The sequence below is a fragment of the Lampetra planeri genome, chromosome 3, assembly GCF_965212315.1.
Source record: "Lampetra planeri chromosome 3, kcLamPlan1.2.h2, whole genome shotgun sequence".
NCBI lineage: Eukaryota > Metazoa > Chordata > Hyperoartia > Petromyzontiformes > Petromyzontidae > Lampetra > Lampetra planeri.
In genome coordinates, this window is record NC_136109.1 from 3,441,553 (window position 1) to 3,467,404 (window position 25,852).

The following is a 25,852-nucleotide window of genomic DNA, read 5'->3' on the forward strand; positions in this document are numbered from 1 at the left end:
TGTGTTATCACGGAGCGGCACTCATTTCAACAACTCTGGAAGGGTTTAGATCGCGTTATTTATAAATGTGTCGTAACCCTCCACCACCCGACACGGCCAATCAGTAAAAAAAGTGTCACGTTGACAAAAGACAAATAGTTCACTGCTTTAGCCCACCGGTGTGTTGAAGCGTGAAACCACAACATTTACAATTTGAGTACGACGTTTCGCTGGTAATTGCATCCAGCATCATCGGGCAATTCGCCAGAATGGTGAGGCTCTGCTGTGTCTCCCGTTCTTATATAGAGCAGCAGCAGGGTGACGTCATCATTAACTCATTAACTCATCAGGTGCAAAGATTTGAGGGGGGGGGTTATTGTAATTATATACTTGATTAGTAATAAGGCTATTGTTACGATGCGAGTTGTAGATTAGTAATCATTTGGAATGTGTTCTATTGTGATTATGCTACATTAATAATCAGTTAGTGCTTGTTTCCCTTATAAGGAATTGTAATGCATCTTATTTAATAATACGCTTCCAGGCCGCACTAAGCCTGTAGCTGTCTGAGCGATTAAAGTTATTTCTGTTTCTCTCAATCTCAATGGATTCTCTAATTAGTCTTTGCCAGTAGTAACTAGTTTTACACAACACTTCAACGTTGTCAAAATCAATTGAGTGTCCCTGTTGACAAGCATGTTCTGCCACTGCCGACAGTTGTGTTTGCGATAGTTTAATATTTCTCTGGTGTTCTTTTAGTCTTACACTAACGTTACGCCCTGTCTGTCCAATATAGCATCTGCCACATACACAATTAATCCGATATACACCTTCTGTTGATAATTTAGGTAATTCGTCTTTAGTGCACGTTACTAATTGTTGAATTTTGTGTACTGTACCAAATCTTACTGTAATGTTTTGCTTTTGCAAAACACGGGCTAATTTGTCAGTTACTCCTGAGATAAATGGTATTTTTATTGTTTTAATAATCTGATCGCTTTCAGCAGTGTTGCTTTGCGATCGTGATTTGGCATTTAGTGCTCTGTTAATTTGAGCATTATTGTAGCCATTCTGTCTTAGTGCTTCTTTAACATGTTTAATCTCTCTCACTAGACTTTCATCATCTGACACTGTTTTAGCCCGATGTATGAGCGTCTTGATTAGAGAGGATTTCTGAGCTGGGTGATGATGCGATTTCGCATTCAGATAGGCATCAGTGTGCGTTTGCTTTCTGTAAACGCTGTGTGTTATTTTACCATTTAGGCCATGCCCAAGTAAAATATCCAGGAACGGGAGTGTGTTATTCACCTCCATTTCCATGGTGAACTGAATGGCCGGGTTTTGTGCATTGAGATGATTTAGAAAATCGTTAAGTGTATCTTTACCATGTGGCCAGACAACCAAAGTGTCATCCACATATCTAAACCAAAAGGATGGTTTTAATGTGCTCGAGGCAAGTGCTCTGGTTTCAAAGTTTTCCATGTACAAATTTGCTATAGCAGGAGATAAAGGAGAGCCCATTGCTGCTCCCTCCCTTTGTTTAAAGAATTCACCTCTCCATAAGAAGTAAGTGTTATTTAAACAATGGTCAGCGAGTTTCGGAATATCTTTTGGTAAATCTGTATTCTTTACCAGTGTATCAAGTAATTTAAGCGACTCGCTCACTGGAACCTTAGTGAATAGCGAAATCACATCAAAACTCACCAAAATATCATTAGGGTTAAGCTTAATATCTTTGATCATATTCACAAGATGTTCTGAATTTCTTATGAATGATGATGTCCTACCGATGTAGGGCTGTATTTGTTTAGTTACATATTTTGCTAATTTATATGTGGCAGAGCCAATTGTACTGACTATGGGTCGTAAAGGGATGCCGATTTTATGGATCTTTGGTAGCCCATACAGTCTAGGTGGTTTTGAAGCCCTTGGCTTAATTAGGAATTGCTCATTTTTTGGGATTAATGAATTTGCAATGATTGCAGTAGTCTTACGTTCCAGAGTATTAGTTGGATCTCGTTTAATTTTAATGTAGGTACTTTCCTCTAATAAATCTTTAATTTTATTATCATAATCGGCTCGTGACATCACTACAGTAGTGCGGCCCTTATCCGCTGCTAGGATTTGAATATCTTTATTTAGACGAAGCTCTCTTAAGGCTTTTGCCTCGTTCGAGCTAATATTTACTTTCGGTATTTTACTATTCTCAATTATTTTGGCAACCTCGTGTCTAGTCATCTCTGCCTCATTATGTGGAAGAAGTCTTACTGCTGATTCTACCTCAGCAATTATCTCATCCACTGGAATTGTGCGTGGGGTAACGGCAAAGTTAAGGCCTTTAGAAAGGACAGAAATCATGTCAGTGGTTAAATTAGTGTTAGTCAAGTTCATTACGGTTTTGTTTTTAAATTGTTCGTTTTTAATAGGGATTTGTTTATTGTAAAGTCTAGAAAATTTGTTAATTTGGTTAGCATTTGTTAGATTAAACACATTATCAGCCGATTGTTGTGTTATAGTATCGATTATATTCCAATCATGCATGGACACACTATTGCTTATATTTAAATGTAAATGCTTTAGCGATTCAGAAATGCTGGATAATTCACTCCTGTTGTGTTGTATTCTCTCTATTAATAATAATTCGCTAGCTTTGTGTAGTATTTTGTTAGCTTTAGAAGACTTTATGTGATGTGTTATTTTAACTGCGTTTGGTATTACCTTCGAATCTCTGCACCTTTTGAGGAACGCCAATGAAGATATCAATTTCATCCGCTTAATGCGGAGCTTCTCCAATTTTCTGGTTTTAAGAAAAGTATCCTCCCCATAGAGGTTAGTCAGTTTAACACGTAGGCTTTCGCGACCAATATTGTTCATAATCAACGATTTTTGGGTTTAGATCGCGTTATTTATAAATGTGTCGTAACCCTCCACCACCCGACACGGCCAATCAGTAAAAAAAGTGTCACGTTGACAAAAGACAAATAGTTCACTGCTTTAGCCCACCGGTGTGTTGAAGCGTGAAACCACAACATTTACAATTTGAGTACGACGTTTCGCTGGTAATTGCATCCAGCATCATCGGGCAATTCGCCAGAATGGTGAGGCTCTGCTGTGTCTCCCGTTCTTATATAGAGCAGCAGCAGGGTGACGTCATCATTAACTCATTAACTCATCAGGTGCAAAGATTTGAGGGGGGGGGTTATTGTAATTATATACTTGATTAGTAATAAGGCTATTGTTACGATGCGAGTTGTAGATTAGTAATCATTTGGAATGTGTTCTATTGTGATTATGCTACATTAATAATCAGTTAGTGCTTGTTTCCCTTATAAGGAATTGTAATGCATCTTATTTAATAATACGCTTCCAGGCCGCACTAAGCCTGTAGCTGTCTGAGCGATTAAAGTTATTTCTGTTTCTCTCAATCTCAATGGATTCTCTAATTAGTCTTTGCCAGTAGTAACTAGTTTTACACAACACTTCAACGTTGTCAAAATCAATTGAGTGTCCCTGTTGACAAGCATGTTCTGCCACTGCCGACAGTTGTGTTTGCGATAGTTTAATATTTCTCTGGTGTTCTTTTAGTCTTACACTAACGTTACGCCCTGTCTGTCCAATATAGCATCTGCCACATACACAATTAATCCGATATACACCTTCTGTTGATAATTTAGGTAATTCGTCTTTAGTGCACGTTACTAATTGTTGAATTTTGTGTACTGTACCAAATCTTACTGTAATGTTTTGCTTTTGCAAAACACGGGCTAATTTGTCAGTTACTCCTGAGATAAATGGTATTTTTATTGTTTTAATAATCTGATCGCTTTCAGCAGTGTTGCTTTGCGATCGTGATTTGGCATTTAGTGCTCTGTTAATTTGAGCATTATTGTAGCCATTCTGTCTTAGTGCTTCTTTAACATGTTTAATCTCTCTCACTAGACTTTCATCATCTGACACTGTTTTAGCCCGATGTATGAGCGTCTTGATTAGAGAGGATTTCTGAGCTGGGTGATGATGCGATTTCGCATTCAGATAGGCATCAGTGTGCGTTTGCTTTCTGTAAACGCTGTGTGTTATTTTACCATTTAGGCCATGCCCAAGTAAAATATCCAGGAACGGGAGTGTGTTATTCACCTCCATTTCCATGGTGAACTGAATGGCCGGGTTTTGTGCATTGAGATGATTTAGAAAATCGTTAAGTGTATCTTTACCATGTGGCCAGACAACCAAAGTGTCATCCACATATCTAAACCAAAAGGATGGTTTTAATGTGCTCGAGGCAAGTGCTCTGGTTTCAAAGTTTTCCATGTACAAATTTGCTATAGCAGGAGATAAAGGAGAGCCCATTGCTGCTCCCTCCCTTTGTTTAAAGAATTCACCTCTCCATAAGAAGTAAGTGTTATTTAAACAATGGTCAGCGAGTTTCGGAATATCTTTTGGTAAATCTGTATTCTTTACCAGTGTATCAAGTAATTTAAGCGACTCGCTCACTGGAACCTTAGTGAATAGCGAAATCACATCAAAACTCACCAAAATATCATTAGGGTTAAGCTTAATATCTTTGATCATATTCACAAGATGTTCTGAATTTCTTATGAATGATGATGTCCTACCGATGTAGGGCTGTATTTGTTTAGTTACATATTTTGCTAATTTATATGTGGCAGAGCCAATTGTACTGACTATGGGTCGTAAAGGGATGCCGATTTTATGGATCTTTGGTAGCCCATACAGTCTAGGTGGTTTTGAAGCCCTTGGCTTAATTAGGAATTGCTCATTTTTTGGGATTAATGAATTTGCAATGATTGCAGTAGTCTTACGTTCCAGAGTATTAGTTGGATCTCGTTTAATTTTAATGTAGGTACTTTCCTCTAATAAATCTTTAATTTTATTATCATAATCGGCTCGTGACATCACTACAGTAGTGCGGCCCTTATCCGCTGCTAGGATTTGAATATCTTTATTTAGACGAAGCTCTCTTAAGGCTTTTGCCTCGTTCGAGCTAATATTTACTTTCGGTATTTTACTATTCTCAATTATTTTGGCAACCTCGTGTCTAGTCATCTCTGCCTCATTATGTGGAAGAAGTCTTACTGCTGATTCTACCTCAGCAATTATCTCATCCACTGGAATTGTGCGTGGGGTAACGGCAAAGTTAAGGCCTTTAGAAAGGACAGAAATCATGTCAGTGGTTAAATTAGTGTTAGTCAAGTTCATTACGGTTTTGTTTTTAAATTGTTCGTTTTTAATAGGGATTTGTTTATTGTAAAGTCTAGAAAATTTGTTAATTTGGTTAGCATTTGTTAGATTAAACACATTATCAGCCGATTGTTGTGTTATAGTATCGATTATATTCCAATCATGCATGGACACACTATTGCTTATATTTAAATGTAAATGCTTTAGCGATTCAGAAACACTTAACGATTTTCTAAATCATCTCAATGCACAAAACCCGGCCATTCAGTTCACCATGGAAATGGAGGTGAATAACACACTCCCGTTCCTGGATATTTTACTTGGGCATGGCCTAAATGGTAAAATAACACACAGCGTTTACAGAAAGCAAACGCACACTGATGCCTATCTGAATGCGAAATCGCATCATCACCCAGCTCAGAAATCCTCTCTAATCAAGACGCTCATACATCGGGCTAAAACAGTGTCAGATGATGAAAGTCTAGTGAGAGAGATTAAACATGTTAAAGAAGCACTAAGACAGAATGGCTACAATAATGCTCAAATTAACAGAGCACTAAATGCCAAATCACGATCGCAAAGCAACACTGCTGAAAGCGATCAGATTATTAAAACAATAAAAATACCATTTATCTCAGGAGTAACTGACAAATTAGCCCGTGTTTTGCAAAAGCAAAACATTACAGTAAGATTTGGTACAGTACACAAAATTCAACAATTAGTAACGTGCACTAAAGACGAATTACCTAAATTATCAACAGAAGGTGTATATCGGATTAATTGTGTATGTGGCAGATGCTATATTGGACAGACAGGGCGTAACGTTAGTGTAAGACTAAAAGAACACCAGAGAAATATTAAACTATCGCAAACACAACTGTCGGCAGTGGCAGAACATGCTTGTCAACAGGGACACTCAATTGATTTTGACAACGTTGAAGTGTTGTGTAAAACTAGTTACTACTGGCAAAGACTAATTAGAGAATCCATTGAGATTGAGAGAAACAGAAATAACTTTAATCGCTCAGACAGCTACAGGCTTAGTGCGGCCTGGAAGCGTATTATTAAATAAGATGCATTACAATTCCTTATAAGGGAAACAAGCACTAACTGATTATTAATGTAGCATAATCACAATAGAACACATTCCAAATGATTACTAATCTACAACTCGCATCGTAACAATAGCCTTATTACTAATCAAGTATATAATTACAATAACCCCCCCCCTCAAATCTTTGCACCTGATGAGTTAATGAGTTAATGATGACGTCACCCTGCTGCTGCTCTATATAAGAACGGGAGACACAGCAGAGCCTCACCATTCTGGCGAATTGCCCGATGATGCTGGATGCAATTACCAGCGAAACGTCGTACTCAAATTGTAAATGTTGTGGTTTCACGCTTCAACACACCGGTGGGCTAAAGCAGTGAACTATTTGTCTTTTGTCAACGTGACACTTTTTTTACTGATTGGCCGTGTCGGGTGGTGGAGGGTTACGACACATTTATAAATAACGCGATCTAAACCCAAAAATCGTTGATTATGAACAATATTGGTCGCGAAAGCCTACGTGTTAAACGAACTCTGGAAGGACGGTGGGCCGAGCATATTCCGAATTTTAGCTCACGACTCTCTCCTGCCGCTGCTGCAGATTCGTATTTATGAGGAACGTATTCATGATTTTCAGTTTGATCCAAAACATCCAGAAATCGGGCCTAGATTACGACATTTTGGTTGTTATTAATGTTTTGCTTTTGGATTGATCCAACAGGTGCCGTGACAGGGAGTAACGTCACTTCATTGGCGCCGATTTTCTTCTGTTCTCACCAAAAGTTCCACCACATAACGGCAATATGAGGACACGTGACATCTCTTTTGCTGAAATGGTAACTCGGTACATCAGAAAAAAGTTTTCTGGCTGGATTCCTGCCTGGCTATTGCCAGGTATGTGTGTGCAGTGATGACATCACCCGTAACACACAGCACTGAACCGCGTTCGTGCGTCGTGTCCACAGACAGACGGATAAGTTCAACGGCTGCTCGTTGCCGATGAAACTTCGCGAAAATTGTTAAAATACAATGACTAATATAGAAAAACATTGCAATGATTAGTGTATAAAAAATGCAAGCTAATACATGCGAATAAAAGTTAATCTAAAAATCTAAAATAGAATAAAATATATGAATTCATATGAATTCAGAGTAATGAAGTCTCACGACTGGTTTAGTGAGCCACGCGCATGAAGCCACTGATCAGAGTTTCCCACAGCCCCGCGCGTTCCACATACCGCAGGACAGGCGCAGTGGCACCACTGCCCAGTGTGCAGGTGGTACAACTGCACTGCTGGGGCCCACGGGCAGGGGGAGAGCCCAGACGCTGGACCACAATGAGGGGAAATTGGGACAGGGGGCCCCATTTCATTCCCTGCACCAGGATGGAAGCCAACTCCACAGTGAATGACATAGCCCTTTCTCTCTGTGGTGACTCTCGCTTCACTGCTCGCAATCTGCTTCAAGCACGACTGGAATGCCTCAGGCCGGGCCTCACCTCCTGCTGGAACCTCGTGTTGTGCTGGATCGACACCTCCAGGGCCTGGGCCTTCTCCTGCAGCAGCCTCTGCAGGTCGGCCGAATCCCTCCGAGCCTTCTCCCTCAGCTCCTCAAACTCGGTGCGCAGCTTCACAGCCCTGGCCGATGTCTCGCTCGATTCGGAGAGCTAACCCACAGCACACACACCCACACACACACCTTCGATTAGCACGGTTGGCTACGTACGGTGCGAAAGAAGTTCAGCATACACACACACAACAAAGTACCACGCACACATAAGACACACACAGCACCACATGCCACACAGCAACCGACACGTGCCACAAACGTGGCAATGACGACATCACCACAGTGCTTGTGCCAGTGTAGTTCTGGAATGTATCTGTTATTTATTTTAATCAGGTTAGACGCACCTTGAGGCCACGTGAAGTGTGGAAGGCTCTCTGCTGCTGGCAGGACGTCAAGGGACAGACCCAGGTGCCATGGGTTGACTAAATGAGATGGCTGGCAGGTGCATCAGCTGTGCTGCCCCCACTGTGACACCTCGGTGCATTTTAACAACCCGGCTCACTTGCCGTGCAAAAAAATCTATGCATTATTGAGCCCCCCCCCCAAAAAGAATACAAGTCTATTTTAATATTTTTTACATGGTGTACAGTCTGGAACGTACCCACATGGCAAATTTCAAATTTGTTGCATGTCGGGAAGTACGCTAAACATTTTGAACAGACACACATAATCACAACTTTGTCTTTTATATGTATGTAGATTATTATTGTTAATTTCCACTAACATCATTGTTTTTTTTACTGTATGTTTGCGTCTTTCTCCGGCTGTGCCATTGGAGTGTGGTGTGCATTTGTACGTTAAATACAATATACTGTTTTAAAAAATAACTTCTTGTTATAATACTTTCTTGTTTATGTTATTGGACTTTTAGACAATTCTATTGCGACTGCACAACAGAGATCCAGCCGCGTATAGATGAAACAAACATTATGCGGTACAATACTAAATTTAGATTTAAAGCTTTCGTGACTGCAGGGATTCATATTCTTGCTTCTTTCGGTAAAGTCACGTAGAAGTGAAACAATAAAATAATAAAAATAAAACAATAACATTTTCTTGCTGTGGTTTTCACACCTGATGATCATTGCTTGTGTTGCAATCGAAACGTCGTGATAATTTAATCGTTTTTTTTATTGTATTATTTCCCTTCTATGTGACTTCACCGAAAGAACCACACAGTCCTGTTACCTTGGCACAGGTCAGGGATTTTCTCTCATGCAGCACTCTCTGACAGCACAACCGCACGTCACAGGGAACCAGTAACAGCAGGCCGGGTCCGGCAGCATCTCAAGCAGCTCACAGGCCACTCATTTCAGCTGTGTTGGTGGTTGTTTTACACCCCTGCTAAGCTGCAGAAAATACATTTTCTTCGGTCAGAACTCGTGACCGTACGAGGACCATCAGGCTTACTCGCCGTGGCCAAGGGTCTGGGAATTCACAAGCTGGAGCCAAACGTGGATGGTAGCCAGCCAAACGTGCTGCCTAAGAGCACTCACTTAGGGGGCCGTATTCGGGGGGTGAGGCCCGTAGTTTCCACCTATTTCATTGCGTGCCTTCTACCCTACACAACATTTTCATCGGTCCTGGAGACGCGATGGGTCCTAGCCTCGAGACCACAAGCATCTGGCCATGAACGCAGAGATGAAGAGCTGCACGTCAAAACTAGGCACACATGAACCTCGTATACAAAGACACATGGGACATAGCTACACAGACACACATCAAGTATCTCAACAGGCTTGGGTTTAAACCCGTTTAATGTTTCTCGCTGAATAGCGGCCACCAAACAAAACAATTGAAAAACGAGAATGGGTGCCGGCAGTATTGTGCCCTTGCGTCTCCAGCCGGTAATGCGATCCGTTGACAGCAACCGTGTGTGACGTGCGTGGTTGTTGTGCGATTGGGGCTTGTGGCCTGCGTTAGGCTAAAACAATCGGCAATCAATTGGATTGTTTTTCAAAATCCTCCCAACACTCCCTGTGAATCTGCCCTCGTGTTCAACAGCCTTCACGGACCTTGCCTCCTGTTACCTCTCGGCCCTTTCACCCACTGCCTATTGGCAGCACTCCGGTCCAGTGGCCACTGTGTAGACTGGAATGTCACCCACCCCACTTACTCTCCCTGCTCACCGCCCCTTCCCCCCATCTGCACTGTCGATCTCCTGCCGTTCACGAGTCAAGTTTGGCACGTTCTGGGGAGTGAGGGTTCCTGGATTTCGAGCCCGCAAAGTCTCACGGAGACAAGGCAAGGCACACGTTGGGTGAATGCAAGTGAAACGCTTGTAAAAGCGGCACATTGCGAACGACGCTCGGAATATCCACAACAGGAATTTGAGATATTTAGTCGGTTTTATGAGTTTCTACCCACGACTCAAGGAATCTCGCGCAAGAGACACGGGTTACAGGAGGAGCACGGCATGTGACTCGCTTCCTTGAAGTCTGCACGATTACTGTAAGCGTGAATTGTTGGAGAGTTCTACTTTGATTGCACATATTGCACTATTATACATCGCCAACAGTATGCTACTGGAACAGACTGGAAATTAACAACTCTAATTCAATAAACTGTATATCGTGTAACACGATTGACACAAGTTAGAACTTATCATCTGCATTCCAACTAAGGAGAGTTTCTGGACAGCGAGTGGACAGCGAGTGCAGAATGAGTGCCGAGTAAGGGGAGAGTGTGTAGAGAGTACAGAGCAAGCGCAGAGTGAGTGGAGAATGAGTGGAGAGAGGTGACAGTGAGTGCCGATTGAGTGGACATTGAGTGGAGAGTGGGTGGAGATTGAGTGGAGTGTGGTTGGAGATTGAGTGGACAGTGGGTGGAGAGTGGGTGGAGAGTGGTTGAAGATTGAGTGGAGACGGAGGGAGGGGAGAGTGAGTGGAGAGTGAGTGCCGAGTGAGGGGAAAGTGAGGGGAGAGTGGGTGGAGAGTGAGTGGAGAGTGGGTGGAGAGTGAGTGCCGAGTGAGTGGAGAGTGAGTGGAGAGTGAGTGGAGAGTGGGTGGAGAGTGAGTAGAGAGTGGGTGGAGAGTGAGTGGAGAGTGGGTGCCGAGTGAGTGGAGAGTGAGTGGAGAGTGAGTGCCGAGTGAGTGCCGAGTGAGTGGAGAGTGAGTGGAGAGTGAGTGGAGAGTGGGTGGAGAGTGAGTAGAGAGTGGGTGGAGAGTGAGTGGAGAGTGGGTGCCGAGTGAGTGGAGAGTGAGTGGAGAGTGAGTGCCGAGTGAGTGCCGAGTGAGTGGAGAGTGAGTGGAGAGTGAGTGGAGAGTGGGTGGAGAGTGGGTGGAGAGTGAGTGGAGAGTGGGTGGAGAGTGAGTGAAGAGTGGGTGCCGAGTGAGTGGAGAGTGAGTGGAGAGTGAGTGCCGAGTGGGTGGAGAGTGGGTGGAGAGTGGGTGGGGGACGGCACCTCGTTGCGGAGTCTCTCCAGGGCGCGCTCCTGCTGCTGGGCCCTCTCCCTCTCGTGCTCCAGCTCCTGCCTCAGCTCCTCCCGCTGGCGCTCCGAGCTCTGCCGCCGTGCAGTCAGCTCCTGCTGCTCCGCCTGCAGCCTGCTGCACTTGCGCTGCACACACGCACACAAATATACACACACACACAATGGAGTGCACACACACAACACATCACACTCAGATGGGTGCAAACTATTCTAGATTTGAAGCTTTCGTGACTGCAAGGATTCACTCTTAGATTTTTTTGGTAAAGTCATGTCGGGAAAAAATAAAAAATAAATAATCAAAAAATTATAGAAAAAATAATAGAAATAATAATGATTTCTTATATATCTATTATGTTTCTCTAATTTTTTTCTATTATAATGAAAAAATAATAGAAATAATAATGATTTATTATTATATTTCTATAATTTTTGATTATTTATTTTATTATTTATTTTTTGCCGACGTGACTTTACCGAAAAAACCTAAGAGTATGGGTGCATACTATGTTTACAAAGACAAACATCCTCTCTCTAGCCTGCCTTATTGCGAGGGCGGGCGGTGCTTCCAGCAGGCACCTGCTCATGCCGGCATGGCACCAAGGGGTGGCTGCGGTGGTGGTGAGCGGCAACATGCCTGGCAGCCTTTGTCTTCATACCGAGAACGTTTACCGTGTAACAAGTGATCAATGTAGGCTCAGACCTTGCGAGCCCCAGGTCAGACTCGCAGCAAAGAATGACTCGCACAACAACGGAGGGCCCCCCCCCTCCCTGCGTGGCCTTGTCCATCCGTAGGGACAGGTGCTGAAAGTGGGCACGCCGCTGCACGAGGCAGCGCCGATGCCAGCACCGACGCCAGCACCACGCTCGTCTGGCTGCCATTACCACGGCAGGCTCATGCTGTACTCTTAGTTTTTTCGGTAAAGTCACGTAGGTAAAAAATGAAATTAAAATTAATGAAAGTAATAATAGAAGTAAAATAATAAAAAATCACGACGTTTCAGAGGCAACACAAGTCTCCGTCATCAGGTGGGACCGTCACAGCTAGATTTGCTGTATCAAGTGAGTGCCTCACTAATTTTCATTTCATTTTTTACCTACGTGACTTTACCGAAAAAACTAAGAGTATGAATCCTTGCAGTCACGAAAGCTTCAAATTTAGGCTCATGCTGACCACGGCACGGCAAGCACTGGTTTTAAACTCACAATTGGAACCTCCTTTTGCCAGTAGCGAAATCAGATAATTGTTTTTTTACCCTTTTATCTGCCAACAAAACTGATACTTTTTTTTTTAAACAAGGAGTCATATTTTGCATTGACCACAATACCTGCGTTCGGAATGCAAACATGACTCCTTGTAAAAAAGGTGTCAGTTTTGTTGCCAGATGAAAGGGTAAAAAAACAATTATCTGATTTTAAACTCTCGGCCCACCTAGGGGTGTGCATGGCTTACGGTAAAACGTACGTCACTGGGATTTTACGTGAGGGCACTAAACAGGTGCTCATGAGTGTCAAGGGTCAGATGAGTTTGTGACTGGCGGGTGATGAAAGAAGTCTGATTAGGGTCTTCGTGCGAGTGCCACTTCAGCCTGTCCACGGGCCAGGCTGCCCTCTCGTGTCTCAGTAATCGATCATCTGAGATTGGGAGAAATCCGGTTTAATTGCTTATAATTGCAGAACCGCACTTCGCCAACTTCTCAACGATGGGCTTCATCCATTCCAAGCTAAGGAACTCACTGGCGGCGCCCACGATTGTAGAGAAGCTCGTGTTCATCAAGACCAACCTGCCCGCATTCTACGACTACCCCGTGCCCGACGGCCCCCCCCCCCCCCCCACCGAGTACGATAGCAGCACCGACGAGGAAGCAGCCTAAGCCTATCAGAGATTCGTGTTCATTAAACCAGGTTTTAAGTCCCCAAAATCGGGTTTAATTGTATTAAAGAAAAAACCCGATGCCTGCCGCTGGAAAAAATCGGGTTTGTTCCACCCATGCGGTAATCCACTTGCTAAAAGATTCAGAAGCAAGTTTGGGGCTACCGCCTGTTGCCAGCGAGGCTGACAACGGTGGCTTCCGCACCTCCAGCTCCTCCAGCTGAGTCTGTAGAGTCCGCTGGGCAGCCTCCATCTCCACCTCCAGGGCATCGGCCTTCTCCAGGGCTTCTGCCTTACGAGCTTGCTCCGCCTGCACACCGAACACACACACACGTGTCAGTGTGTACGCCCGCCACTCACAGAGAACACAATCACCACCGCACTACTCACGTCTTAGCCAACACTCAGAAGACACCCGCACTACCGCACTACTCACGTCTTGCGCAACACTCACAGACGACACCCGCACTACCGCACTACTCACGTCTTGCGCAACACTCGCAGACACGCGCACTACCGCACTACCCACGTCTTGCGCAACACTCAGACAACACCCACACTACCGCACTACTCACGTCTTGTGCAACAGTCACAGACGACACCCGCACTACTCACGTCGTGCGCAACACTCAGACAACACCCGCACTACTCACGTCTTGCGCAACACTCACAGACGACACCCGCACTACCACACGTCTTGCGCAACACCCACAGACGACACCCGCACTACCGCACTACCACACGTCTTGTGCAACACCCACAGACGACACCCACACTACCGCACTACCACACGTCTTGCGCAACACCCACAGACGACATCCACACTACCGCACTACCACACGTCTTGCGCAACACCCACAGACGACACCCACACTACCGTACTACTCACGTCTTGCACAACACTCACAGACAACACCCGCACTACCGCACTACCACACGTCTTGCGCAACACTCGCAGACGACACCCGCACTACCGCACTACCACAGGTCTTGCGCAACACTCAGACAACACCCGCACTACCGCACTACCACACGTCTTGCACAACACTCGCAGACGACACCCGCACTACCGCACTACCACACGTCTTGCGCAACACTCGCAGACAACACCCGCACTACCTCACTACTCACGTCTTGCGCAACACTCGCAGACGACACCCGCACTACCACACGTCTTGCGCAACACTCGCAGACGACACCCGCACTACCGCACGTCTTGCACAACACTCACAGACGACACCCGCACTACCGCACTACTCACGTCTTGCGCAGCACTCACAGACGACACCCACACTACCGCACTACCACACGTCTTGCGCAACACTCGCAGACAACACCCGCACTACCTCACTACTCACGTCTTGCGCAACACTCACAGACGACACCCACACTACCGCACTACTCACGTCTTGCGCAACACTCACAGACGACACCCGCACTACCGCACTACTCACGTCTTGCGCAACACTCACAGACGACACCCGCACTACTGCACTACTCACGTCTTGCGCAACACTCACAGACACCCGCACTACCGCACTACTCACGTCTTGCGCAACACTCAGACGACTCCCACACTACCGCACGACTCACGTCTTGCGCAACACTCACAGACGACACCCACACTACCGCACTACCACACGTCTTGCGCAAAACTCAGATGACACCTGCACTACCGCACTACCACACGTCTTGCGCAACACTCACAGACGACACCTGCACTACCGCACTACTCACGTCTTACGCAACACAGGTGACACCTGCACTACCGCACTACCACACGTCTTGCGCAACACTCACAGACGACACCTGCACTACCGCACTACTCACGTCTTACGCAACACAGATGACACCCGCACTACCGCACTACTACACGTCTTGCGCAACACTCACACAACACCCGCACTACTGCACTACTCACACGTCAATCAGAGCGAGCATTCTTCAATAGCAACTGCACACATCAGGACACACTCCTAACACAGTGAACACTCCTCACTAAAACACCAGCACAGAAAGTTGTGACTGGCGTGACACCACGAGGAAATTTGTAATATTATTGTTGTCCATTCGTTGATTTTAGCATGTCCCAATATTTCACGTGACCACATGGTTACATCGTGGACAGTCTGGAGAAACACGCATTCAAAATGCTAACTAGTCCATGAAGGAAACATTACCACGGCCTGTGTAACTGTTCGCCAATCAACATTGGCCATCTGGAGGCAGGAGGCGATAAGCAGCAGGCAGGGATGTACACACGTAGGCTTTCGCGACCAATATTATTCATAATCAACGTTTTTGGGTTTAGATCGCGTTATTTATAAATGTGTCATAACCCGACTCACCATTCGGGCCAATTGCCCGATGATGCTGGATGCAATTACCAGCGAAACGTCGTACTCAAAAATGGTAAATGTTGTGGTTTCACGCTTCAACACACCGGTGGGCTAAAGCAGTGAACAATTTGTCTTTTGTCAACATGACACTTTTTTACTGATTGGCCGTGTCGGGTGGTGGAGGGTTACGACACATTTATAAATAACGCGATCTCACTCAAAAACGTTGATTATGAGGGATGTACACGTTTGCACAAAAATCAACATGCCCCCCCTGCCTCGTGCCCTTGCAAGCACTTGGCAGCGTCCGCTTGCGTGTGGCTATCCACGCGGGGGGGGGGGGGCGGGCAGAGAACCGGCCCCGCGTGGTCAACGACGTCCGAGCGAGGCGGCGGCTCTCACCTCGAGGCGGCCGAGCCGGCCCTTCCACGTGTCCTCGTCGCTGCGCGCCGCCTCCAGCGCCGGCCTCAGCTGCAGGAGCTCGGCCTGCAGCCTCTCGCGCTCCTCCCGCAGCTCCGCCAGCTCCACCTCGACGCGCCGCGCCTGCTGCTCCGCCACGGAGCGGGCTCGGCTCGACTCCCCGGCACTCGCCTCCAGCTCCAGCACCCGCTACAAAGCAGGGACAAAGATCCTTGACGTGGCCCTTCAGCTGTTAGGGCACCTGTGACACGACGCACGAGGGGGTGTTGTGGCCAACATTGGGCCCGGCTGACTTTGTCTCGCCAGTGATGATATTTACAGTCGACCTAGGGAAGGCCCAGGGTGCAGTTACAATATTTACGACCGATTTGTCACGAGCGGGAATCGAACTCGTGATTTCCGGCTTCACAGCACATTGCGCTGACCACTACACACTACCAAAAACACAGTAACAAGAATAACAGGCGCCATTCGCCACTCAGTAGAGGTGACATCACCACGGCACTTGTGCCAGCCTAGGTGCACTTTGAGGCCACGTCGAAGGTTTGCTGCTGGCAGGTCACGGGACAGACCCAGGTGCCATGGGTTGACTGACATGGCTGGCAGATGCACCACCTGTGCACTACTGTGCCAACTTGCTGCGTTTTTGCTGCCCGGCGCAACATACGCTAATCGAATATAGAACACTGTACTATGCATAGACACGTGTAATACAGCACAAACTAAAACACAAAAACTAAAAATCCCTAGGTTAGACTTTTGGAACATTAGCACAAGTGCTATCAACAAACATCCAATAAAACCAGTGTACGTACGGCTCCACGCTTTGCTGCATCTACCTCCCAATTGTGAGTGTAGGCACACAACCACGGCTAATAAACTTCGGCCGAGTTAACCTAGGAGAGAACGAGGCCACGTTCGGACAACCGCCGTCGCCGCTGGGCCCGGCCAGGAGGTGACGATCGCGGGCGGCCCGAACCGCAGAGCGGGACGCGAGGCCCCACCTGGGCGGAGGTCTCGAGCTTCTGCTGGGCCTTGCTGGCGGAGTCGGCGTGGCGCTGCCGCTGCTCGTCCATCTCGCGCTCCCGCGTCTCCACCTCCTGGCGCAGCACCCCGCGCAGCGCCGCCAGCTCCCGCTCGCGCCGCCGCAAGCTCTCCTCCACCTCGCCCAGCCGCTGCAACTCCTGCGAGCGGCGCACGCAGCAGCACGCGGTCTCATGCATACTCGCACGCAGCGCCACTCGCAAGCAAATGCCACTCGTTCACATCCACACGCAGCAGTACGCGGTCTCATGCACACTCACACGCAGCGCCACTCATTCACATCCACACGCAGCAGTACGCGGTCTCATGCACACTCGCACGCAGCGCCACTCACAAGCAAATGCCACTCATTCACATCCACACGCAGTAGCACGCGGTCTCATCCACACTCACAAGCAGCACCACTCTCACTCATATGCAGCATCACACACACACTCAGCACCACTCGCACTACTTACGCGCAGCACTGCTCACGCAGCACCGTGCATGCGCAGCAACACGTAGCAGCACATGATCTCATCCACAGTCACAAGTAGCAGCACGCAGTCTCATTAAACAATTCATGCGCAGCACCGCTCACACGCAGTACCACTCAAACGCAGCAGTACACAGTCTCATCCACACTAACGTGCGTGACAGATGCAGACCGATGCACCATCTACCTACACTGCCCATTGTGCCAACTTGCTGCTCCATGCGTTACGTGATGTGGGGAGCCCTCTATTTGTCGCAGACGGCCACCAGCTGCCCCAGCAGCATCATTCACGAGCTTCCTCCAGAGGCCTATTCCCCAGTGCCACATCAGCTCATCTCTCGAACAAACTCCTCTCCAGTTGTGTTGTTTCCTGGTTAAACAAACTAAACTAGATGCCTGCACTTGCAACGAAAGCTATGAGCTGGTAATATGGCCAATAGATGCGACAATGCTTATACTAATAGGGGCTTTTCCCCTTTCGTTTTTCTGGCGACAAAACTGAAACCTTTTACAAGGAATCATGTTTACATTAACCACAATAGTTGCAGTCAGAATTGCAAAAGAATAACAACACTCTGATAATTTATGCATTGTCCTTGAAACTGATTAGGCGTCATCTGGTCAAACACCGTATGAGACGAGGCTCTAAGGAAAGCCGTCTCTGGTGTGGACCAATCAGTTTCAAGGACAATGCATAAATGATCAGAGTGTTGGTTTGTGTTTGCATTCTGACTGCAAGTATTGTGGTTAATGTAAACATGATTCCTTGCAAAAGGTTTATAGCTTTGTCGCCAGAAAAAAGGGGAAAACCCCTATTATTATATTTTGGTACTGGCAAAGGAGGCCTCATGATATGGCGACAATGCTTGTTTTACTTCTACACGCATGATCAATCTGGTCACACACACGTTAAATGATACCGCTCAAACGAACGTACACGCATGCAAACGTACAACGCATCCAACCCTTGTTTGGTGCCTATGCGCACGCACACAGCGCGGCGCACGGCCGCACACGCTCTGGCAGTGTCGCCGTTCGCACGCCGTGGGATGTGTGGGCGTGCACGAGCACCTGCAGCAGCGTCTTCCTCTCCTCCTGCTCCGCGGCCGAGTGCTTGGCCTGGTCCAGCTCGTCGTGCATTTCCGACAGCTGGCTCTTCAGGTCCCGCATCTCGCGCTGCAGGGCCGAGCGCTCACCCTCCACCTCCTCCAGCCTGGGGCAACATGGAGACCAACTGCACTCAGCCAACGCCAAACTCCACCTCACACTCGGGACCCACTTCAAACTCCCACTCAACCTCCCACTCTACCTACAATTTAACACCCAACACTACTCCCAACTCAGCACCCAAGTCAACCTCCCATTCAACATCCAGTTCAACCTCTTACTAAACCTCCAACTCAACCCAACCACCAACTCAAAACTCCACCTCCACTACAAACTCAATCTCCAACTTTAATACAACCCACAAAACAACCACTAACTCAACTGCTGACAATGACCAGCTTTAACTATCACAAGCACCAACTCAACCTCCATTGCCACTCTCAACTTCCAACTCCACTTGCAATACACTCACCAACTCAACAAAACTTTAAAGTAAACCCCAAACTCAAAGATCTCCAGTGTAGCCTTAGCAGACTGTAGGGGCAAGTGCTGTTAGCGGGCACCTATGAAGGCACGCACAGCACACGAGGGGGTGGTTGGCCAACACCACGCCCGGCCGCCTTTGTCTCCCCAGTGGCGATGTTTACACATCGCACCAGGTACTCATTTGAGGCTGAGTCGACCTAGGGGAAGCCCAGGACCGGTTCAGATAATCGTCACTGGTGTTGGCTGTGAGCGGGAATCGAACCCGGGTCGCCAGGTTCGTAGCGCAGCGCGCTAACCGCTACACTACCGTTCCCACAAAACTCACCCACCAGCTCCACCAGCCTCCAAATGGACAATCAATAAACCCCCACCTCACCCAATCTCAACTAAGTTACCAACTCAACCCACAATGCAACACTGCTGAATCGGCCATCATCTCGGCTCACCTCCAAGTCAACTGAAGTAAACTCAACCCACAACCCAACTGCAACCTAATCCTCAATCCAACCGGCCTCACCCAACCGCCATCCGAACCCCACCTCAACAACCCACACATTTTGATTTAAAGCTTTCGTGACTGCAGGGATTCCTATTCTTGGTTCTTTCAGTAAAGTCACGTAGAAGGGAAACAATAAAATAATAATAGTTTTATATTTGTATTATTTTATTGTTTCCCTTCTACGTGACTTTACCGAAAGAACCAAGAATATGAACCCCCACATTACCAGGCTCCTCCGCTAGACAGCACCGAGTTCCAAGCACATGGATACAGCTTCATTGCTTCCTTTATCCTGGACACCCTGGGCAAGCTCACACCGAGTCTCCATACCCAGTCATCTTCCAGCTCGACCCTGGGCTGACCAGGACCTACAGCCGGGCCATAGTGTACCCGTGGACTTGACCGTACGTGGACATCGCTTCGAATTATGTAAACTTTAATGTGACGCACATGCAGCGCCATGGCCAGGACACGTGTGTGCGGTGCGTGCGCTCTAGTGGTGCGGGACGAGTGTGAGTGCTGCACCAGTGTGGCCAGGGCACGTGTGTGTGGTGCGTGGGCTCTAGTGGTGTAGGACGAGTGTGAGTGCTGCACCAGTGTGGCCAGGGCACGTGTGTGTGGTGCGTGGGCTCTAGTGGTGTAGGACAAGTGTGAGTGCTGCACCAGTGTGGCCAGGACACGTGTGTGTGGTGCGTGGGCTCTAGTGGTGTAGGACAAGTGTGAGTGCTGCACCAGTGTGGCCAGGGCACGTGTGTGCGGTATGTGGGCTCTAGTGGTGTGGGACGACTGAGTGCTGGGCCACCCCTGTTGCGAGCCGTACGAGTGCTGCGTTGTTGCGAGGCGGGCGTCCGCCCGCTCCAGCTGCTCACGCCAGCGCTGCACCTCCTGGGCTTTGTCGTCTGCATCCCTCCGCGCCGCGGCCAGGCTCTCCTCCAGCTTGGCCAGCTCTGCTTGTGCAGCCGCATGGCTCTGACACGTCAACAACACACCACACACCACCCGCAACGTGTTACTACATTTCACTTGCAGCCCTCGTATACAGCTGAGCGATGTGGCAGAACAGGCAACTTGCCATCAGAAGGCTGCGAGTTTGAATCTGGGCTGGGGTTAACTCAGACCATCATCCCTCCAGCAATCAATCAAAAGAGTTTTTGGAAGTTAACAGTGCTCGTGCTACGACTCCTGCCACAGAAATGTGGACATTCAACTTCTGATTCAAAACGACCTGGCACTCTTTCAGGATGAACTTTGACTCGTGGCCCTGGCACCTGGGCAGTGGGCACACGCAGCAGCAAAGCATTCATTTGGATACCTCACAACCCCCGAAATGACAGCGCAGCCACACACTCCTGCGCTTCACCTACAAAGTCAAAGCTCATCAGCAGAGGCCATGCATTACATCACAAGTCCCCTTTAAGGGTCTATCTTATTACAACTGTTGTGGTGCAAATGATGACTCGGAGGCAGATCTTCATGTAAGGGATTGCGCCGGATATTTATTAAGGGTTTAGATAACTCTTCCCCAGGGGTAGGGGTCCTATACTGGGTCCCTCACACGACCCTGAACTCTGTCTGTTCCTAGCTTGGCGAGCTCCAGGGCTCTCTCCCTCGAGTCGGATCGGGGGTTCATCCAACACCGACCGGCCGAGGAGAGCAGCACCTCCTATGACTACCACCGGCTTCTCTGCAGACTCCTTCATCTCTACCCCTGGCTGGCTCTTCAACCGTTCTCTATCCGGGGCTCCCACAGTGACCTCGCTTTCGTCACGGGGTCCCCCTTCAGTACCTAGAGGAGACATGACGTCATCGCCCCGCCCAGCGCGCATGACGTCACGTCCCATGACGTCATCGCACGTCCCCATATTACTCCTCTACACAACCATGACACTTTACTGTAACCTCTGCATTTTACAAGATCATGATGACGTCACAAGTAATCGGGTGCGTGATCTGTGCGATGTCATCGCCAAGGGCCATGAAGAAGGCTTTTTCATTTAGAATTACTCTTTGGTTCTTTCGATAAAGTCTCGTAGAAAGGAAATTATTTATTATTTAATGTATTTTGTTTACCGACAGAACCAAAGATAATTTTTTAACTACCAAGTTTTGGCCAACTCTTTGGTCAATTTGGACATTTTCCAGATGACAAGGCTCTAAGACGAACACAGCTTTGCAACTCAAGTGTCACTAACATTGGATCATCTTTACGAGAGTTATCAAGACCCCCCCCTGCTACAGACAGATGGATGGAGATACAGAAAAACTGGCCACAGGTAATACGTGAATGCTTTCAATCGGAACGTGAGACGAACACATCAGCGACCAGGCTGAACGTGAGACTAGAGCCTCAGGGACCAGACTAAACGTGATACTAGAGATAAGTTCACCGTTGGCATGTGTCGACACATTAATCACGGTAAGAACCGATGCAAAAGCAACTTGTCGAGGAGGGTTCCAAATGAACAGAAAGAAAATGGAACCAATCACACGGCACGTCGAACTCCGAGCTCAGCGTCGCGCACCGAGCGCTCCCCGCCTCAGAGGGAACACATCCGCGCACGACGTGATCGACACACGGGGGGGCGGGAGGGCAACGTGCTCGGAGGGGAAGGGGGTCACCGTGCATCTACGTTAGGTTTGCACCTTGGTCACCTCTGCCTTTCTAGAACTCTGAGAGGGGGGCACATGGACACCGATATTCACTGCCACTTCAAAGGCAGGGGGGGGGGCATCTGTGCACAGTCGGTCACGGCGATGTCTTTTTTTCAAATCCCCATACGTCCCCTCAAACAACACAAAAAACAGCCGTCATTGTTTGAGGTCATGTTCCTGTGAGAGCTTTACATTTCCCATTCACTCGCGGCGTGCGTAACAAAAGCCTTTTAAATCGTGGGGAACAGGCCGGACTGGATGTTCATGCTGACATTGTTGTGGCTGGTGGTCATACCGAAAAGAATAACAGAAAACATCGCAGTTAACACAGCGCAGGATAGAAATGCTGAAAAGTGGAATAATTCACAATTGCTGGACCATAAACAATGTTGTTGATCTTACGTTTTAAAGCTTTCGTGACTGCAGAAATTCATATTCTTGTTTTTTTTTTGTAAAGTCACGTAGAAGGGAAATAATAAAATAATAAAAATAAAACAATAATTTTCTTGCTGTGGTTTTCACACCTGATGACGATTGCTTGTGTTGCAATCGAAACGGCGTGAGAAGTTAATTATTTAATTTTTGTTATTTTATTATTTCCCTTCTACGTGACTTTACCGAAAGAACCAATAATAATGTTGAGAGCCATAAGGGCATCAACCAAAGCGCTATGCGAACAAGGCCATCATCATCGGCCATGGTCCATCCACTGCTGGATGAAGGATTGTCCCATGATGCTACACAGTCCGTCGCCCTCCTACGGATCTCATCGTGTCGTCTCGGCGATGGTCGCCCTCTTGCTGTGACCGCTCCTTGGCTGCCATTCCGCCACAAGTCTCCTTCACATGGCCGCAGAGTATCCTGCCCAAGGCCACTTGCTCTGCTGCACAGACTTTTATAAACGTACCGTCTCTAATTTTAATTTGCTCCCCGCTCCACGAGCTCTTCTTTCTGTCACTCGGTGCAAACGAAAGCACACGCCTCTCTACGCTTGCGCACACCTGGGTGACACACGTTTCCAGCTGGTGGAATTTCAGCTCATCGGAGTGAGGTGTGCGTAGTAACAGATAGAGGTGAACAACACCCTTTCTACGGTAATGTTAGCTTGCGTCTTCCTCTACAGGGCTACGCAGTGCACGTTTCTGGTCACGTCTACACTGCGCATGTACAGGGCTAAAGGCACACGCACTGCACCGTGTGCTGGGCGTCCATCGTATACCTCACCGCCTCTACTGCCAGTCCAAGCCAACAGGGTGGCGCCGTGGGTACAGCACTCAACTCACAATTAGAAGGTTGCAAAAGTTCAATCCCGGGTGGAGGTTGACGCAGCCTATCGTCCCTGAGAGGTAAATAAGATACGTGCTCCTTCATGGGAAGTCATCAGCAGTCATCACTACGGATATAGTGGCCCCACACCATGGCAATGCCGAATTTCCATTACTCATCTGAACAGGGAAAAACCTTGCATTTGACTGGATTCTTACCAAAACTGCCAGCACATGCCTCCAGGAAATATAAGTGAGGCCTGTTTGTTTGACTTCTGGAACTTCACACGAAACAGAACTCTGCTGCTCGGCCTCTTCACTCGAATGAACGACAGTGAAACGTCACTCCCACTCTCTGCACCGGATTCCAATCCCCTCCACAACTAAGAAATACCACCGCACTCCCACAGACACCGCCTGCTCTACCCAATCTCGTATGCTGCACTTACATTTCAAGAGTGATTCATTCTCTGTCTGTATTTCCAACTCCTTCCCCCTACGTTAAACCTATGTATGTTCAACTTCTTTCTCACCGTATATAGCCAACTGTGCTAATCAGAGTTGCGGTGGAAAGACTACAAACTAAAAATAGTTTTTTTTATATTTAAAATAAAACCTATATCTCCTGTACAAGGGCATGTTCATTGAATCTCTGGATATTAAATTCCGATATACAATATGCATACGGGTATTCATTAAAAACAATTAAAAGTGTCTCTCTGTCCCAACAAGCACCGGAGTGGTGGTCAACCCTGTCAAAGGCCCTGAAGCGAGAAGTATAAACTCCACACTTCTATGGCAAAGCCAGTCTATTAAAGGGACAATCACTGTTGGCTTCCCATTAGCGGCGTGCAGTCTATCAGGGCCTGCAGGAATGAAACTGAATAAGCAGCGGTGTAACGATTCGCCGAGTCATTGAGCTCACAAGTTTGCCCTAAAGTGGGTGCTTAAGGGTCAATGAGTCTCGAGACGTGTAAGTTGTTTTAAGGGGTTTCCTCCTTGGGTGCAACTCTATCGGGTTTACACAACACAAGGGGTGCCACCTGTGCATTACGAACAACGACCGATTTGCGGTGTGTCCACACACACATCCACGATGCGCCCTTCACGAGCTTTGTAGCAGAGTGGAAGTGCCATCGCAGGTGGTCACAGAGTGTTGGTGCAGCAATCTCAAGCATCTGCCGCGCGCGCGCACGCACCGGCGCCGCCATCTCTCACCTTCTCCTCGTGCGAAGCGCGGCTGCCCACCTCTCGGAGCTGCTGCTGCAGCTGCGCTCGCTCCGCCTGCACGGTGTGCAGCTCGGCCACAGCCACGTACGCCTGGCAGGGGCACACAACACACAACAGCAGCAGCAGCGGCACACGCGTACGGTCACGAAAGCACGCAGCAGACAATGACAAACAATATGCTAAGAAAAGTTTTACTCTGTTTTCTGTTTGGGATAATCTTTTGTGATTGGGTTGAGACCGTCAAAAGCGATAAATATTACAACACAAGTAGTTTATTTTGGGTTAGATCGTCGTGTACGTATAATGGCAATTTTTTGCTATATCCTCCCGACACGTGGGCAAATATGGCAACTGGTTTGGTTTCGGAAAAATCGGAAAATTTAAAAGCGACCAAGATTTTGACGATGGTTTATTCAACGTTTCATCGGGCCAAACCAACTGGCATATTTTCCCAAGTGATACATCGATTGATTTGCCGTGTCAGGTGCCAGAGGGTATAGCTGAAAGTTGGCATGAAACTCACCCAAAAACAAACTAATCATAAATTATAAATTTGGTCGTGAAAACCTATGCATTAAATTAAATGACGTTTATCTTGACAAAGAGGACAGAATGTGCATTCATGACCTTTGAAACACAAGGTGCCCTGACACTGGCATAACATTACGATTACGCTCTAAGCCACCCAAGACAGACGGTCACCAATTATTATTGAATAAACAAGCCTCAGGCGCATCTACCCACGCAGCGGCAACGCTGGCATGGAACATCCCACAGTCAGCCACCACGGACATTTGCCGCTCAGCTCCCACCAATCAGAAGGCCTTGTGCGGAGGAGGTCAAGTGGGGACGTGAGAAACGGGAGCCCTCTACTCACAATCGATCAATTACTTGAGACACGGCACGGTGCGCTCGACGCTCAACCGCTTCCAATCCACTTGCGAGATGTTTACCTCGTTGATTAAATGAAGATTGCTATCGACAGTGAAGTGGCTGCAGATAAAGCCGCACTCATGTTGATCACACGAAGGGTTGGTCCATGCGTGCGGAAACCTCATCCAGTGATGAACACCGATTTAGGTTGTTGCTACTCGCTCACACACACTCGGGGCACCCTGTAAGACGTCTCTCTCTACAAACAGACATCATCTCGAAAGAGAAACGTGCTCACAGGCTACCCACTGCCCTTGTTCAAACCCTTATCAAGGTTTACACAGCTAAAAGCTCAGCAAAG

General features: G+C 47.5%; 1 protein-coding gene across 3 annotated transcripts in view; it reads right to left on the reverse strand.

Moving 5' to 3' along the window:
- The window catches only part of CGNL1 (cingulin like 1), a 118,217-nt gene that overhangs the window by 49,795 nt on the left and 42,570 nt on the right, over positions 1 to 25,852 (reverse strand). For all 3 annotated transcript variants that reach the window (XM_078619109.1, XM_078619101.1, XM_078619117.1), the window contains exons 5-12: positions 24,607 to 24,708; positions 20,292 to 20,440; positions 18,451 to 18,592; positions 16,865 to 17,044; positions 15,843 to 16,049; positions 13,307 to 13,411; positions 11,205 to 11,357; positions 7,731 to 7,898 (exon numbers count right to left, since the gene is read on the reverse strand). In XM_078619109.1, the coding sequence (XP_078475235.1) occupies positions 7,731 to 7,898; positions 11,205 to 11,357; positions 13,307 to 13,411; positions 15,843 to 16,049; positions 16,865 to 17,044; positions 18,451 to 18,592; positions 20,292 to 20,440; positions 24,607 to 24,708 (1,206 nt within the window). The remainder of the gene's footprint in view (positions 1 to 7,730; positions 7,899 to 11,204; positions 11,358 to 13,306; positions 13,412 to 15,842; positions 16,050 to 16,864; positions 17,045 to 18,450; positions 18,593 to 20,291; positions 20,441 to 24,606; positions 24,709 to 25,852) is intronic.